This window comes from Diabrotica virgifera, chromosome 9 (genome assembly GCF_917563875.1).
Source record: "Diabrotica virgifera virgifera chromosome 9, PGI_DIABVI_V3a".
Lineage (NCBI taxonomy): Eukaryota > Metazoa > Arthropoda > Insecta > Coleoptera > Chrysomelidae > Diabrotica > Diabrotica virgifera.
Window position 1 is genome coordinate 3,112 of NC_065451.1, and position 18,523 is coordinate 21,634.

Sequence of the window (18,523 nt, forward strand, 5' to 3'; positions counted from 1 at the left end):
GTTAATTTTGCCGCTGTGTGTATTAATGCTAAAAAAGAAGTTAGATTTTGTTAAAAGGATAATCGAAAGTTAGGTCAATTTTTCTTAACCGAGTTCATTTGTACGTTGCCTACGGGCATCCAGAAATCTGAAACCCAATCCTTGCATTTCCCTTATCGTTTCTGTTCGTCCTTCTCCGCTTACATTCCATTTAGTCCAGGGAGCATCTGTAAAAATATGAGTAGGTACATTTGGATGTTGAGAGGTGACTCATATTTTTTTTCAGAAATTGCTTGGAAATACCTCATAATATAATAATAATTGATTTATCCTCCCACTCAAAAAGGTCCGGACATTGAATCAAAATGTCAAAAAATGAAGAAAAAAAAACGATTTTTTTGCTTCGTTTTTTGATTATAACTTTAAAAGTATTCATTTTCGAGAAAAGTTACACTGATATAAAAGTTGTGTAATTAAATTTCCTACAAGATAGGATTGGTTAAGGATTTTAAAAATTGTCACCCCTGTTGCAAAATAGCAATAATTGCGAAAAAAAAACCATAAAAAGTAAGTATTTGCATTTTACTTTTTTCAACCATTTATTCTACACTTAGGAGCTGCATATTTCACCCAGAAAAACTTAATGATATAATAAAGCAATACTGTAAATTTCATTAAGATCGGTTCAATACATTTTTCAATCCAGCATTCGCAAATAAATACAATTTTTCAAAATTTTGCAGGATTGAAAATAAAGCAGAGAGCAAGTAAATTTTTTTTAAATGTATGAGAACACTGTACATATCTTTGATTAGGAATTTGAAAAATTAAAATCGGTTGATTAGCACGGCGCGGCGTCAGGAATTTTTTTCAAATAAACATTAACTTTTTGCTGGGACGTGAATTGTAAATTGTAGAATTCCCTCATCTTCCTTAGTCTCAGCATCCGTATGGCTTGCAAATTATAGAAGCCTCGGAGGTGTAACCAGAGAAGGTTCCCATTGTTTGCATTCTGGTGGGATGTAGAATAGCATTATGTTGTTTTATATGCCATTAGAGTGAAAACTTAGTCTCTTTGCTAGCAGTTGCCGCTAGGGCATCTATGCCATTTCGTTCGTTGCAATCCGGGACTGCACGCTGGGGTTTGTTTTTGTTGGATCAGAGAGAGCAGCATATGTGCCTCCTGATGAGAGACTAATAAGTTTCGAGACCAGTAGAGGTGCTTGCTGCACTCTCTGATTGGAACAGAATATGAATCGGTTGTATTAACGTTTTGCAACGAAATTGAAAATGATTATTCAGTTTTAAATAAAATATCTTTTAAAGTACGCAATAAAATTAAATTTATAAAAGCTCATTGGAAAGGTCTTTAAAAAACGCTTTTTTAAAAAAAGTTGGGTTATAAAATGTATAAAAAAATTAAGAATTAAAAATTTGCATTGGTGATCAAACTCGTGTATATTAGGTTGTGAGTCAAGCACGTTAAAATGTACCCAATTAGACATGGGAACTGAATGTTTTAAAGCTTTTGACAGTTGTAAATGCAGGATAACGTGCACGTTATTATTTATAACGTGTTTGGCACGTTAACAGGGCTAATTTATAAAAAATAAATTTATTAAATCTTCTAATAGCATCATCTAATTATTTTAATAACCCGACGTTTACAATCTGAAAAAATTCTGGACTAAGTTGTCCATTTTTTTATATATTTTTTCTTTATACCACACGTTATTTTATAACAAGAGGTTAAATAGATCCCGTTAAAACGAACCTGTTATGTTACCAGATAACGTTTTTGAGAAACGTTATTATTGTCATGTCGGTCTTGACGGTCCAGTTAGCTGGGGCTCAGTCGATCGACAAGTTTAGTGGATTTGCGATTTGTGGTCGCTGGTTCGAGCCTCAGCTAGGTCATGAAATTTATAAAAGGCCAACGCCGTAGTATAAAACTCAATAGAGTCTACGGCTTGGTCTGGAATAAACTGGTGTCTGATCGGCCTATGGAGGAGCGCTACGGGAAGGGATAAGGGCTTCCGGCTTGGTGATACGCCTCCATAGATCCCTACCGAAGGGCGTTGACGCCTAAGAACGGTGTAAACATACATATTATTGTCATACATCACACCAATTTGTAGAATTTAACGTAAATGCAGGATATCGTGCGCGTTATTTATAACGTGTTTGATATATCACAGGGCTGAATATTTGCTTATTGTCTGAATTAATCAAATTAGTTTGATTTTTCTGGAATTAAAATATTAAAATACAACAAAATATAGAGTAAGAAAATAATATATTAGATAAAGATTGGTAGAAATTTTGTTGGAATTGTGTAAATCGAACATTTTACATTTTCCGAATAGAATATTTTATTTTTCATTACAATACCAAAATATTTACACTTAAGTACCTTTTGCTTTTAAAAACTATTTTAAAAGTCACTACAAGTATAAACTTACTTTTGTCTCTGTGCTCACAACAATAAAAACTAAACAACTTAACAATTATTAACAACAACACATTAATTTGTTTGTACACAGCCGCAATATTCGATAATTTTTGACAGATCATTGGAATGTCCAATGAAAGCAAACGTATCCGCTGTCCTGGGCGTAGCACCAAAAATTAATGTTTATTTAAAAAAAGTCCTGACGCCGCACAGTGTTCCAAATGCCGAAAACGTGGTCATGAATCTTTAAAAGCGTATATTGTTTATACAATTCGGAGTTACTTTCGTTCTCAAGGGTTTTTGGCATCGCTGATTACAAATCTGACATTATTTATTCTGAAAAACAAAATGGCGGATCCAACATGGCGGAAAAATTGAAAATATCAATCAAAATGCAATTTTTTGTCAAATTTAGTAGTTTAAGGTCGCTGATTACAAATCTAACATTACTTTTTTTTAAACAAAATGGCGGATCCAATATGGTCGAAAGAAATTCGAACATTTTATTTTAAACGCATATTTGTTTAAAATTTTATATTACAAAGCACTTTTGAAATTGCTGATTACCAATACATTTTCTTTACGAAGTACAATATTCAGAACCTATTACTTATGTACAACCGCCCATACATACTCAACAATCGCCAGAATCATGTAATATGCGTCATTTCCCACTTTTGTATTCAAACAACTGCCAACAATGCATAGGCAGTTATAGGCAACTAAACCAAAGTGATTCTGTATCTTCTTACTATCTTTTTTAAGATTAATAAACATTAGTCGCAGAATTTTGTACTTTATGAATGTATCTTTACAAAATTTTGATTATTTCAAGTATATTTTCACTATTTATGCATTAACAAATTTAAGGCATTTATTGTTACTAAATCTTAAGTTAATTTACATCTTAGATTAATACATACTTAAAAAAGAAGAATCTGATTTACAGCGATAAAATTGATAAACTACAAAACGTTTTACAGCGTTTTCAATATACGCGTTCTTTTTCACTTTCTCTGTCGGCTAAAATAACCTCGGACATGGCTCACTTGTTCCTGAGCTAGGCACCAGTCTGATCCTTTTACCTGCGTTTACGACTCTACGATAGTATGAGAAAACAACTGTAAACATGAAAATCCCTAGATAAGGACTTTTTCACCTCATGACCACGTTTTCAGCATTTGGACCCTCTGTGCTCCGTGCTAATTGACCTTCCGATGACCAACCTTTTTTTGTTACATGGCGACCAACGGAGCTAAAAAATGACCCCAAGTCAGAAATGACAATTGAGAAAGAAATAAGTTATTTTAAGAAATAAAATAATGTATTCGTAATTTTAATATTAGTATTTTATCAATAAATAATAAATAAACATTAGTAAAACATATTTCAATCACAACTAAACCAAAACAGGAATCATCATTCTGAACATAGAACTAAAGAAATTTTGAAATATACACTAATTTACGTCGCCACAGGTTTAACAAACAATTTCTTTTTCAATATTGGAAGGTTTCTTACAAACAATTTCACATAATAGACGGTATTTACATATAAAATTGGAACATGGAAGGCCAAGGAAGTTCGTCTTTGACCTAAAATTCAGAAAAAAAAAATTTTTTTTCGTAAAATATAGAGAATTTTTTTATTACAAAATATAAGGGTATCTAGAATGATATTAAAATTAAATAAAAAAAAGAATGTGTGTGTACTTTGTAGGTACGCACGTAAGAAGTTATACTTCTATTATAATGTCAACTAAATAAATATACTGAACAGTTACAATACAAAAAATTAACAATAATTACCAAAAATTAACCAAAACTTAACAATGCTAAAAATTAAAAAAAAAAGAATATGAATCGTCCGGGATTTGAACCCGCGATCTCGCGATCTCTCGATCTCTGGTCCAATGCTCTACCAACCAGGCTATCAAAGAGCCTGTTATTGACGTTTTGGATATACATAATTACACATCACGGTGACAAGTGAAATATAAAAATAGATATTTTATTATTTTACGCTCAAGGAAGACAAATCCAGACACAAAAATTATAATAAATAATACATTTACTAAAATACTAAAAAACAGTATTATATTATTTTAATGGCTTATTTGCGCTGATACATAATTTGAAAGATTAGCAACGAACTACATACTGTCTGCGCATGCGCCAGGCAATTATAAAATTTCACCCTCGATCGTAAAGAAGTATAACTTCAAAAATAATCAGTTTAAAATTGAACATATTTCTGTGAATTTATTAAATAAAAACATACATTGGGGTCAAAATTTACCCCCCTTGGTCATCCGAAGGTTAACCAATTTTAATTTTGGAAATTGCTAATAAAAGGTAGGGGAGAGTTGGATAAAACGGGATAGTCGGATAAAACGAGATACCTAACCTAGAGACCCAACTAGTGCTGCTATCAATCGGACAACGACGAAAACTTGTTCTCAGTTATCATTTTAACATTCTCAGTTCGTTTTACCTCGATGCGATTATTTGATGAAAAGTTGTTGTGTTTAGAATTGTTTGACTCTATTTTTTTGGTACTTTGTACTTTTAAGTGCGTTGTTTTCTACATTATATTGCCTACATATCTAAACATATAATTCCGGTGACTATTACATTTAATTAAGCACACATTAAAGAATATTCTCATGTGTAGTCTATCTAGTTTTACTTTCACGTTTAGGCAGGAGCCATTTTTGTTTTGAAAAATGTCTGAGTTGGACAAAACGGGACACCTCTAAGTTGGATAAAATGGAGTACAGTTTTTTATGTCCCGTTTTATCCACCTATTTATTTGTTGGCCTATTAATTTTTTAAATAGCTATAAAGTGTGTTCTCATACTGCAGAAAAGAACAACAAACAACATAAGAACAACAATTTCGACTTTTGTTCTGATATACGTACCAAGTCCTAATAAATAAAAGGTCTTATTTCCCATTTGGCAATAAAACATAAAAAAGGCCTACTTTTAAGTTACTGACTACTGAAGATATTGTTTTTTCAAAGGTAAATGTTGCTTTGCAGTCTTATATCTACTTAAATATAGTTTTTAGATAATTGTATGCAAAAAATTAAATATTGTGAACCTATCCCGTTTTATCCAACAATGGTATGCTAAAACTGGATGTGCAGGACTTTAATAAATATTTTTTTTACTATTTTCCAGTCATTAAAAATAGCTAAAAATATGTTTTTGTGTGCTTCAATAAATAAAATATAATAAATGCCTAATAATTTTATAGTGCCTATAAAAAATAATCTTCTTCTTCTTCTTCCTTCTTGTATGTAGGCTTTAAAGCCTGTTTCTTCTTCAATATTATCCTCCTACATTGTTTAGGTTATCGCACCACCTTTTTCTTGGTCTGCCCATACTTCTTCGTCCATTTGGTGACTTATCTCGTGCTATTCGTACTATCCTATCCTCTGCCATTCTACTAATGTGTTCGTTCCACTCCTGTTTCCGTTTTGTCACCCATCCATTTATGTCTTCTATATTGCATGATCTTCTTATGTTTTCGCTCCTCTCCCTATCCAACAGACTTTTCCCTGATATTCGTCAGAGTATTTTCATCTCTGTTTTTTCTAGTAGTCGTCTCGTTTTAGATGTATCAGGCATTGTCTCCGCCGTGTATGTTAATATAGGTCTAATTGCTGCTTTATAGATTCTTGCTTTTGTGTCTTGTCTTAAGTGTCTGTTCTTCCAGATTGTGTCATTAAGAGATCCCGCCGCTTTACTTGCTTTTAAGCTTTGTTGTCGTACTTCCTCTTCAACATCTCCGTAACTGGTTATATCAATTCCCAGATATCTAAACCTTGCTTCCTGCTTTATTATTTTCCCATCAATTTCGATTTTACATCGTAGTGGGTATTTAGATGTTGTCATACATTTGGTTTTTTCTGCTGATATTATCATATTGTATTTCTTGGCTGTTGTATTAAAGATGTGTGTTAATCTTTGGAGATCGTCTTCTGTCTCGGCGATTAATGCGGCGTCGTCTGCATAACACAATACTTTGATTTCTTTATTCCCCATTCTGTAACCACGACCTTTACGTACTGCTTCTATTATTTGGTCCATTATTATATTAAAGAGCAGTGGGCTTAATGAGTCACCTTGTCTGACTCCACTTTGTACTGGTATAAACTGCGTTAGTTTTCCATTTATCTTTGCCTGTATTCGATTATGAAAGTAGATGTTTTCGATGGTTTGTATAATATTGATTGGTATGTTTCTTCCATACAGTAAATGTAAGACGTCTTCGACTTGTATGCGATCGAAAGCCTTTGCCAGGTCTATAAAACATATATATGCTGGTTTATTGTACTCAATGGCCTTTTCTGTTATTTGTCTCAGTACAAATACGGCGTCTACGCAGGATCTTCCGGATCTGAATCCTTGTTGTTCATCTGATAAAGTTGTTAGTTTATTGATTTTGTTGGTTAGGACTTTTGTGGTTAGCTTAAGTGCGGTGTTTAGTAGATTTATACCTCTATAATTGTTGGGATCTTCTTTGTCTCCTTTTTTGAACATTGATATCATTATGCTGTTTCTCCATGCGTCTGGTATCTTGCAGTGCAATATTAGTTTTTGTATAAGTTTTGTCATCTCTAGGGTTATACTTTCTCCTCCGTATTTTAGAAGCTCGTTGGTTATTCCGTCTGGTCCTGGTGACTTCCTATTTTTGAGTGAATTTATGGCTACCCCTACTTCCTGAAAACTGATTTCAATTTCGTGTCTTAATTCAGGTAGGTTATTATTTTGATTATGATTTTCCTTTCCTTTAAACAGTTCCGTCAAGTATCTTTCCCATTCGTTTGCTGGTATGTTATTGTATTCCTTCAATTCTGCCATTTCTTTCCGTTGGTTTCTTATGAATCTCCATATTTGTTTTTGTGTTCCGTAGAAGTCGCTTTCCATCCTTTTTGTAAACTGTTCCCAGTGTTCATTTTTTGTTCTTCTTACCAATTGCTTTGTTTCATTTCGTATTCTTCTATAGGTGTCTCTGGATTCTGGAGTGTTTGATGTTTTATACTTCATGTAGGCGTCTCTCTTCTCTTTACATTTGTCTTTTATTTCTTTTCTGAACCATGGTGTATTGTTGTTGTTTCTTTTGTTCAGTATGACTTTGCGTTTTCCTAGAGCTTCTGTTGCTGCCTCTTCAATATTGTTTTTAATTTTCTCCCATAAAAAATAATAATATGATTATTCCTTTAACATTTTTCCCGTAATAGAAATAAATAAGAATGGTATCCCGTTTTGTCCAACTATCCCCTGCATTGTTCTTCTATGGGCAAAAAAAATTTCAACTTGCTATTTGCTTTATTTTCAGTCTTGTGATATTTTTAAAAATTGCATATTTTTTTACAAAAGATGGATTGCCAATTTTTTTTTTTCAAAATCTGTTGAACGGATCTTAATGAAATTTACAGTATTGTTTTATTATATCATAATGTTTTTTTGGGTAAAACATGAAGGTCCTAAGTGTAGCATAAATGGTTGAAAAAAGTAAAATGCGAATATATACTTATTTTTTATGGTTTTTCTCGCAATTATTGCTATTTTGCAAAAAGGGTGACAATTTTTAAAATTTTTAACCAATAGTATCTTGTAGGAAATTTAATTATGCAACTTTTATATCGGTGCATTTTTTCTCGGAAATCAATACTATTAAAGTTATAATCAAAAACCGAAGAAAGATATCGAATTTTTTCTTTATTTTTTTGACATTTTGAATATTTAAACAATGTTCCGGACCTTCTTGAGTGGGAGGATAACTCAATTCCTATTGTATGAGTTATTTGTAAGTAATTTCTACAAAAAATATCAGTCACCTCTCAACATCTTTTCAAAACAGATGCGCCCTGGACTAATTCCATAGTCTCCGCCGACCGTCTTCCTGAACGTCCTCCTCAGTGAGCCATCGAATGCGTCGCGATGCAGACGTCGGCGTCGGGCCTTTTGCGGGCATGGCTGTTTTCGGCGCTCGTTGTGCACGCCGTCGTGGCTGGCAATCCGGACGCCAAACGTCTATACGATGACCTATTATCTAATTACAACAAACTCGTTAGGCCAGTGGTTAACACCTCGGACGTTCTCAGAGTGTGTATCAAACTAAAACTTAGTCAGCTGATCGATGTGGTAAGTCCTATTACGTTTAACAACTGAAAAACAATAACAAGAAACAAAACGTCAAATATAACAAAGTGTGACTCCAACAAATAGGGCACGTCATTTTTTTATCATCTACCTACAAAATTTCCTTATCATTGCAACTCTACAACAACGTGTACACATATATATATGTAGGTACTAATATTTTCTTTTTGGTAGATTATGTAACACCCAAATAAATATTGTTACTTATTATATCAAAAATGCCATCTTTAAAGATGAAATCACCTACTGTGACAAAACAAGATTATGTATTAAAAAATTGTTTTTCAAAACAGCCAAAAAACGGTCAACTTTATTATTGTTGTTTCACACCTATAAGTACATTGAATCACGGTTTTTGCTCCAAATTTTAAAGAACCGTTTGGATAGACATGAAATTTGGTATACACATATACCTAACATGTCAAAGAAGAAAAGTGATACGTGTGCCGACGTGTGCTTTTGCTCTTCTCGGGAGTGAAAAAATATACATTCAAAATAAGTCCGGAAATAGATAAACTGACTAATTATTATACGCAACGTTTTTTCTATAGCATTGTTAAACTAAGTTAACACTTTTCGAGTTATTTGTGAGTGAATATGTTTATTTTTTAATAAAATAACCACCATTTTTATACGGGTTTTCGTAAATAACTCAAAAAGTAAATATTTTATAAAAAAACATTCTTAGCAAAAATATATCCTGTGAAAAAGTGAAAAAAATGGTGTATAGGTCTCTAGACCTAGTAGAGGCAGAGGTCATTTCAATTCCAAATCGAATATTTTAACGTGAAATAACCAAAAAATGAAGCATTTCTTGGAGAAAACTCATGACATATTTTTTAAAGTGTTTAAAAAATGCTTTATTCTTGTTTTATAAAAAAAATTTCTAGAATCAAAAGTAAACAAGTTACGCTCAAATTATAGTTGGTCCCTTTTTTTTGTAAAGAAATCGGGAACATCACCTCCTAATTAGCATCTCGAATGAACTTAATAGTTACCATTTCACAAGTTGCTTTACTCGTGTATGTATTGTTTATATGATCTGTAAGTTTCATCGGTTCAAAGCTCTTATTTTTGAAAGGGTTTGAACGAATTACTAATCACGAGTGTATGCAAATTTAGAAACACTAAATCTTAACTAATTTTTTCCTTACAGAAAAACAATTAATCCAAAATATTCAGAAAAGCTTTTTTTACTGCTTGAGATTTTTGGTATCACTAATAATTTTTAAGTTATTTAAAAAAAAAGCATTTTTTCAAAATTAAAATTTTTAATAATTTTACTTTAAAACCAAATTTGTTCAAAAGTAAGCACTTTGAACCGTTGAAACTAACAGATCATAAATATAAACAATTATTGTAAAGCAACTTATAAAGCAGAAACGATTAATTTTATTTAAGATGCTAATTAGGAGGTGATTTTCCCGATTTTTTATTGCCAAAACAAAAGGGACCAACATTATTTTGAGGGTAACTTGCTCACATTTGATGCTAGAAACTTAAAAAAGCAGAAATAAAGCTTTTTTAAACACTTTAAAAAGTTGTAATGAGTTTTCTCCAAAACGTGCTTCATTTTTTCTTTATTTCACGTTGAAATATTTTATTTAGAATTTGAAAATTATTTTTATTAGCTATAACTCTGCTTCTACTAGGTCTAGAGACCTCATAGGTACACAATTTTTTTCGATAAAATACTTTTACTTGTTGACTTATTTGCGAAAATCCGTCTAAAAACGTGTTTTTGTTGTTGAAAAATGAACGTATTCACTCGCAAATAACTCGAAAAGTATTTATTTGATGAAAAACTCTATAGAATAAAAGTTGCTTAAAATTAGTCAGTTTATCGAATTCCGGACTTATTTTGAAAGTATATTTTTTCACCCCCCAGAAGGGGTGAAACTCACCCCTTAGATAAAAGTACACGTCGGCATAGTATCATTTTTTTTCTTTGACATGTTAGCTATGTGCATGCCAAATTTCATGTCAATCCAAGAGGTTGTTTAAAATTTGGAGCAAAAACCGTGATTCAATGTACTGTAAGGCAGGCAGCACATTAAATAAACATAAAACGTAAATCACGTTTCATGGAAATAAAACACTGCTAAACAAATAGACGTCCGGCCATTTATGAAACTCTCCGAAAATAAAAATGTGTTATGAGCATGAATCAGACTCGTTTCATTGGTAGGCGGACTTCAAGATTTGATTAGCCGTGTTTAATTTTCATGAAACGTGTTTTACGTTTCATGTTTCATGTTTTTCGTTTCATGTTTCGTTGGTGTGCGGCTTGCCTAACGAAAGCTGCTATTCTGTTGTCATAATGTACTATTGATTTTGATCGTTCACAAATGGGAAATAAACGACAAAGGAAGAAAAGAAGGAAAAGAAAGCTAGGAAGGTATAATAGAAGAAAACATTAGAACAAAAGAAAATAAAAAGAAGCGTAGGAAAGTTATAAAAAAATTGTAGAAATAAAAACATGAGCATTTTTGGACAGTTCGGAGGATTTGGCAAATGTTCTAATTAATCTAAACAGATGCATAATAGTATATTATACAACGAGCAGTTAATGATGGTCATTATGAAGGGAGTATGAGAGTTACGAAACGAGCCGTATGCGGCGAGTTTCGTATAGAGTACGAGCTTCATAATGATAATTAAATGCAAGTTGTATACACTATTTTTTCTATGATCATTCACAACAAAAAATATATTCAAATTTATTAATTTTGTAACACAAATAAATTCAGTAGTTTGTCAGTTTGACGGTTTGTTTACATATTGAGAACTATAATACTGTCAAAGCGTATGTATTTGACTCGCCATTGGTGACTGCACGTGTGCCACCTTTATCGCGAATGCCATATCGCGATTCTATTGGTTAAAAAACTGTATCTTAATGAAAATCTGTATCATAATGAAGTTCATTATGATACAGGTAGTGACATCATAACTGATTATATCTAGTATGAGAATACAAAAAAATATTTCAAAGCTTCAACAATAATAATCATTATTTACGTTGTAACAAAATGATTTTATATTCGCTTTAATTGTGTTTTCTATTTGTTTCAGAACTTAAAAAACCAAATTATGACTACTAATTTATGGGTGGAGCAGGTAAGTTACGTAGTTATTTATTATTATGATATTAATATACAGTGCTAGTCAAAAGTCCGTACCCACCTCGTATCTTTTGAACGGTTATAGGTACTTATGATAGTCAAATTTGGAGGGAGGAAGTAAACTGACCTGACGTAGGCTTCTCAACTAGTCATAACAGGTGACGTAATAGTGACAGATGACATTACAGAGCCACTGTGACCGATAATTTTAAATGGAACCTTATGGCAAGTGATACCTCGTTTAAAAGGTATTCAAAATACCTATTCAGTCATACTAATTTTTTTTGGGTTTAAGTTGATTTTGATTTTGGTGAATAACTTAAATAAATATAACATTGTAGTTTCGCGTTTAATTAAAAAAAAAATTCAAATGTCCGCCTATGGTTTTTTTGTTAAAAAAGTTGACGCTTTTCAGTTGTCTAGTAGTTGAGTGACAAGTAAGCGTAGGCGGCAGTTTAAATTTTTATTAAGTAAATGCGAAACTACCATTTTATATTTATTTCATTTATTCATCAAAATGAGCTGAAACTCAAATAAAATTATTATGAATGAATAGCTATTTTCAATACCTTTCAAACGAGGCATCACTTGCCATAAGGTCCCATTTAAAATTATCTGTCACAGTGGCGTTGTAAAGTCATCTGTCACTATTACGTCACCTGTCATGACTAATTGAGAATCCTAAGTCCGTTCATTTCCTCCCTCCAAATTTCACTATTATAAGTATAACCGTTCAAAAGATACGAGGGGGGGGGACGGACTTTTGACTATCACTATGTATTATTGTGTTTTCAAATTTATCAATCAAAAGCAAAATGAAAATTAAATTAAATTTTTTGTAAATAACGCGGGCACATAAATTTGATACACCCTGTATATTGAGCTGTAAATATTTATTAGAATTTAGTTTGGTAAGTGGATTTCTCTTTTAATGAGCTTTCCGATGAACCATTAAAGACTTTTGTGAATAATTAAAGTGAAAAGGACGATGTATTTAGATTTAAAATGGAAATAGTTTGTTTATTACGAGAACTATAGAATCCACAGGTAGATGTTATTATCACTTTCTGGGAAAGTGGTTTAAAAAGAAAGTTTGGAATTTTAATATTTGTTTCAACCCGAGTAAATGTTGTAGAGTTTCCCCGAAAGTAATTAAGGATGGTCGGAATAATTTTGAAAAGGACTGTTTGTTTGTCGAATGGAAAAGTCGATGTTTCTGATTCTTGGTAATGTGGAAGGGGAAAAGTGGATTGGATGATTGAGAGAGTTTGAAAAAGAAGTCAGTATGTTATTTGGCAGCGCTGAGGAGCGGTCGACGTTTTGGTGGATAAGTAGTTAGCAAGTACCAGTGGTTTGTTTGATAGTGGAGAATAGTGTTGAAAAGTGGAACGAGAGACAGATCAAATGGAGACGAAATACCTCTTTGATTCTGTATTATTGTGAGAAGGAGAGCAGAGAATTTTTGGAGTTTTGTTTTGAATCGAGTACGTGTCAAAAGAGGCCCGGCTTGTTGGAGAATTGGTGCTGGTATGCTGATAGTTTTGAAGCTGGAGAACGGAGAGGGCTTTGATGAGTAGCCTTTAACATAGTCAACGAGGGAGAGCTGTTTTGGGTCACGAGAAGACATCAGAGTGAGTGAAGCAAAAGGTCAGTCAATTTATGTGAAAGAGATTTTTATGTTCGGAAACTAAATTTTTGAGTAAAAAGCATATGAATTAAAATTCCAATATTCAAAAAAGTAAATAGTAAATAGAGGTAATCTTGCGAATATATAAATTTGTTTTGTTTAGTTTTGTTTTACCAAAATCATCGGGAACAAACCGATAAATTGTTTTTTTTTAACTATAATAAATTTAAGTGGTAAAGATTTCATTCGGACATCTGTGTCCACAGGTTTTAGATTTGATAGATTTTAGAGTATTGATTTTGATAAATAAAAGACAATTCTGTATGTTTATTTTAATATTTTGCTTTATTTCTTTTCCCTATTTTATCCCGATTAGGATCAACTTAGAGATACTGAACCCACGAGAGAAGATAAGTATAACGTGAGATAATTTAGATTTTTTTTAATAATATAAAAAGGCACCCTGAGATTTTTTTACTCGTTTTTATGTATGATTTGCGACAATTAAATAATTAATCAAATAAATAATAATTAATATAAAATTAATAAAAAGCAGATCTTAACAGTATATATTGTCGGTTTATAATATCCTGCGACGTTGTCCGATGCCTAAGCGCCAGTTCCCCCGATTGTTCCAGTCCTTATCGGATAATTATAATATTAATATAATTCATATAAATGATTAAAATAATGAATGGGTTGAATGTGTGAGTCCATACTAAGTAAGTAATGAAGTAAAAGACGTTCTCACAATCAATTTATTTACATCGGATGACCGGTTTCGCTGTCTATACTTTGAACAACATCTTCAGGTCCCGGTTAAAAGTGTAGACAGCGAAACCAGTCGTCCGATGTAAATAAATCCTCTACAGCAAATTAGGCAAAATACTGAGATTTTGCTGGGCAGGTCACCTAATAAGAATGGATAATGACAAAACTTCTAGTAGAACGCTTAGCGGAACTATGGTGGGACGTCGGCCAGTAGGAAGACCAAGGAAGAGATAGATAGACGAGATGTGAAAACTGATACTGAAGAGATATTGAGGGTGTAGATAACTGGAGAAGAGCAGCAAGGAACAGATAGACTTGTAGGCAAATGCTGGGGGATGCAAAGGTTCGACTTGGGCTGTAGCGCCATAGGAGAGAGAGAAATGTCACAGACACACTAAATTATAGAATAGAAAGGAAGAGTCTTAGGTGATTTGGACATCTATTGATGAAAGAAAGTAAATGACCCAGTAGAGTATGTAAATGGAATCCGCCAGGTGGACGTAAAAGAAGACGACCTGTGTTCGTCCACTGCTGGACATAGGCCTCTTCCATTTGCTTCCATCGATTTCTACTCTTGGCAATTCTCATCCACTGTTTGCCCGCGACTTGTTTGATATCATCTGCCCACCTCTTCTGCGGTCTGCCTACTCCTCGCCTGTTCTCTCTTGGTCTCCAGTTTGTTAGTCTCTGTGTCCATTTCTCGGGCAACATGTCCGACCCATTGCCACTTGAGCCTTGCTATACGTTCTGCGACATCAGTAATCTTTGTTCTTTCACGAATGTCGATATTTCGAATTCTGTCTCTCAAACTAATTCCTAGCATGACCCTCTCCATCGCTCTTTGGGTTGTACTGAGCTGCTCTAAGGTTTTCTTTGTAAAGGCCATGGTCTCCAGTCCATATGTAGTTACAGGCAAGATACATTTGTCATAAACTCTACGTTTTAGACACATTGGTATATCTCTATTCTTCAAGATAAAGCTTAACTTTCCGAAAGCTACCCAAGACAATTGTATGCGTCTTTTTATTTCGGCTATTTGGTTTTCTTTGCCGATTTTAATGGTATGTCCAAGATATATATATATATATATATATATATATATATATATATATATTGATGAGATCTTGATTATTGATATGAGATAATATTCTTATATGTCACTTAATTTAATCAATGTATTAATACTAATCTAATTAATTAACCAGATCACATATCAATATGTTTTCAATCTCAGGGCGAATTATAAATTAATTACTTACTTTCGTGGCTTCAAATATTTCTTAATTGTTCCTAATCGGGATAGAAAAGAAAAGAGTCAAAAAAAATACACATATGGGTTACAATTATAATCAAAATATTTTTTATTTTATTTAAAAGGCAATCAATGCTTAATATTTGCTATTTCTTATTATTCTTAAACATAACATTTACAAATGGGAATCTTATTTCCTTTTGGTTTTCAATTGAAAGTTTTTATTAACATTTAACTATTAGGAGTTATTAGGAACAACTCTATTTAAGTTTGATAAGGATTTTCTGATATTATTGATTATGTTATTCAATTTTTTATGTGGAATTTAATACGAAAAACCCATACATTCATGTCCAAACAAATGAGACTGACCTTTTCCTGGTGAACTGAAAATGTCCTCACACAAGACCCGTTTCCTGCTATCCTTGGCTGCGATCAAACCTCGTCCTGGCTTCCAGTAATGTTCTCCTTTGAAAAACTAGCTCGAATAGCTCTCGTTCCTGCGTCTGTCGTGATGCTGTGTTCTACCTTTCTCGAAACTGCTATCAGCTACCGGGACACTCTTGGCTCAAGGAGGTTCTTTTACTCTCGACCTGGCCTACTTCTCGTTCCACGATAGATACTCCACACTCACGGAACTACACCGGCTTTCTCACTCTCCGTACACTACCGTCTACTACTCGACTTCACTTCTCGACAGCTCAAAACATTCTGATCTCACTTTGTCATTCATTCCCCTACTTTCTAAATATCCCTTCCAAATTCACAAATCAATCTTCCACCACCAACTCTCATTCGTAATATTCCTCAAAACCAATTTTTAATCTTTCTAAATATGCTTAATGGATTTCAAAAGAAAATATTTAATTCCCATTCTAAAATACTTTCTAACTATTTACAAATTTTAATGACCTATTCTCTCTTTCAAATGAGTCTTATTTAGCATAGGCTAATGATCGAAACCTTCCGCGAAAAACGATAATGAACTATCATCTATTTCACTGAGTTTTATTTAGCATAGGCTAATGATCGACCTTCCGAGAAGAACGATAATGGTACGCGTCATTCACTTTGTTTATCTAAGCACATTGTTCCGAGTTTCGTACGCTTATTCTAATCACTTCTTAAAATTAAATATAACAATTTGTTGTATACAGGTTGTTCTAAATTTATATGCCCGAGGTTGAGAAAATTAAAAATATTTTATATTAAAGTGAATTTTGTTTATAATTATCAAATTTTAATTTTTATATCAAATAGAAATATAACAAATCCCCGCCTTGTATTCGATAAAATTTATCTGCATTTTTAAATAAATTTTCTCGAGGCAAAACCAACTCCCTGTATATTTCCTTACTTTAATCTACGTCTTATATCCTAACTTACTATCTACTTCATGTAATTCTGTCTTTTATTCGTGATATTTGTATACATCGTGAATATTATAAATTCCTCGGATCTTTTCCGAGTTCCTGTGCCTCAACTCATAACTATTTATCCCATTTTCATTATTCACGATGTACGGGCCTTCGAAAACAGGCATCAACTTTGCGCAAATGCCGCCAGGAAGATTTGATACTCGTAATGCCCTCACGAGTACTTTTTCACCCTTTTGGAAAGTCACTGGTCTTCTTTTTCTATTTTGTTCCTGTCTTTGGATATATTTTTCGTTGCTTCGCCGTAATCTTCTCTGTACGGTTTCAATCACCTGTTGATATTCTTTTGGCTCTTGGTCTTCCCATGGCCTTATCGGCAGTACACCCTTCATGATGTATTCTGGGGTCTCCTTTGTTACTGTGCTCGGAATTGTATTTAGATACCTTTCTATTTCCGCCATTTTCCTGTCCCAGTGGCGATGTTGACCATCTGTTGCAATGCGAAGAAATTTCGTCACTTCCTGTATGAATCGTTCTGAAGGATTACTCTGTGGATGCCTGATGCTGACAAAATTTGTCTCTATTCCTCGTTCTCGAAGTTGTCCCTTGAAACGATCATTTCGGAAATACGTTGCATTGTCCAGTAGAATCTTTTTTGGTGTTCCTACTATGGCTATAAAATTGTCGATTTTTCTTAATATTTCCTCCCCCTTTGTGGTGCGGCAACTATATACTTTTACGTATTTTGAAAACACATCCACCATTACCAGAATATGTTTGTTCCTTTTAGTGGTCATAATTAGATCGCTTAACATATCTATTGCTACAATGTCTAGTTTGTTTCGGGCTTCAATATTTTTGGCAACATTTTCGTTTTTGAAATTCCGACTCTTATATTTTTGACATACATCGCACTTCTGGGTAATTTCCTTTGCAATGCGGTAATCCTGTCGGCTGATGTAATTTTCCCTAAAAACGAGCCAAACTTTTCTGCTACCGATATGCCCATTGTCCTCATGTAATTTCTTTATTATCTTTTCGGCCAATGTCTGTGTCACTAAATATAGTTCCTTTCCGTCTATTCTCTTAAAATATATGTCATTTTCTACTTCCGCTCTTCTTTTCTCTCTTTCCTCTAGGTCTTCTTGGTTTGTCCTTATCTCATTTAACGAATATATCCCTTCTTCTTGTATTAATCTATTTAGTCCCACCTGTAGAGTAATTGTTTCCTTTTTTCCCGTGTCCTCATCCCGTGTTAGAGCGTCGGCTATTATGTTGTCTTTTCCTTTTATATATCGGAACTCAAAATCATACTCCTGTAATAATAGAATGCCTCTATGTATTCTATTATTTACTAATCTATTCTTCATGATATGTACTAAAGCTGCATGGTCTGTTTCGATTGTGAATTTTGCTCCCAATAAGTAAAACCTCAATTTGTTTACGCAATATAGTACACTGGCAAACTCCAATTCTGTAACACTATATTTTCTCTCATGTGTTTTAGTCACTCTAGATATAAAACATATCGGCACTTCTTGGTCGTTTTGTATTTGAGACAAAACTCCTGCAAATTTTTGTATGGACGCATCAGTTCGGAGTATAAAAGGTAAATTGTAAATGGGGTGGTATATTTTCGTTCCTTTTGCGAATTCTCGTTTTAATGTTTTGAAAGCTTCCTCCTGTTCTTCTTTCCAATTCCATTTTATTCCTTTTTTAAGCAACTTTATCAGAGGGATTTCCTTTTGGCTCAAATCGGGAATCAG

The 18,523-nt window shown here is 33.1% G+C and overlaps 1 protein-coding gene across 7 annotated transcripts in view; it reads left to right on the plus strand.

Annotated features, from left to right (window-relative positions):
• Positions 1–6,322: 6,322 nt before the first annotated feature.
• The window catches only part of LOC114324883 (acetylcholine receptor subunit alpha-like), a 195,524-nt gene continuing 183,323 nt past the window's right edge, over positions 6,323–18,523 (plus strand). For 6 of the 7 annotated variants that reach the window (XM_050662850.1, XM_050662854.1, XM_050662849.1 and 3 more), the window contains exons 1-2: positions 8,385–8,588; positions 11,682–11,726. In XM_050662850.1, the coding sequence (XP_050518807.1) occupies positions 8,385–8,588; positions 11,682–11,726 (249 nt within the window). Of the gene's footprint in view, positions 6,370–8,384; positions 8,589–11,681; positions 11,727–18,523 lie in introns of those variants that run through there. The other variant, XM_050662853.1, reaches the window with a different exon arrangement.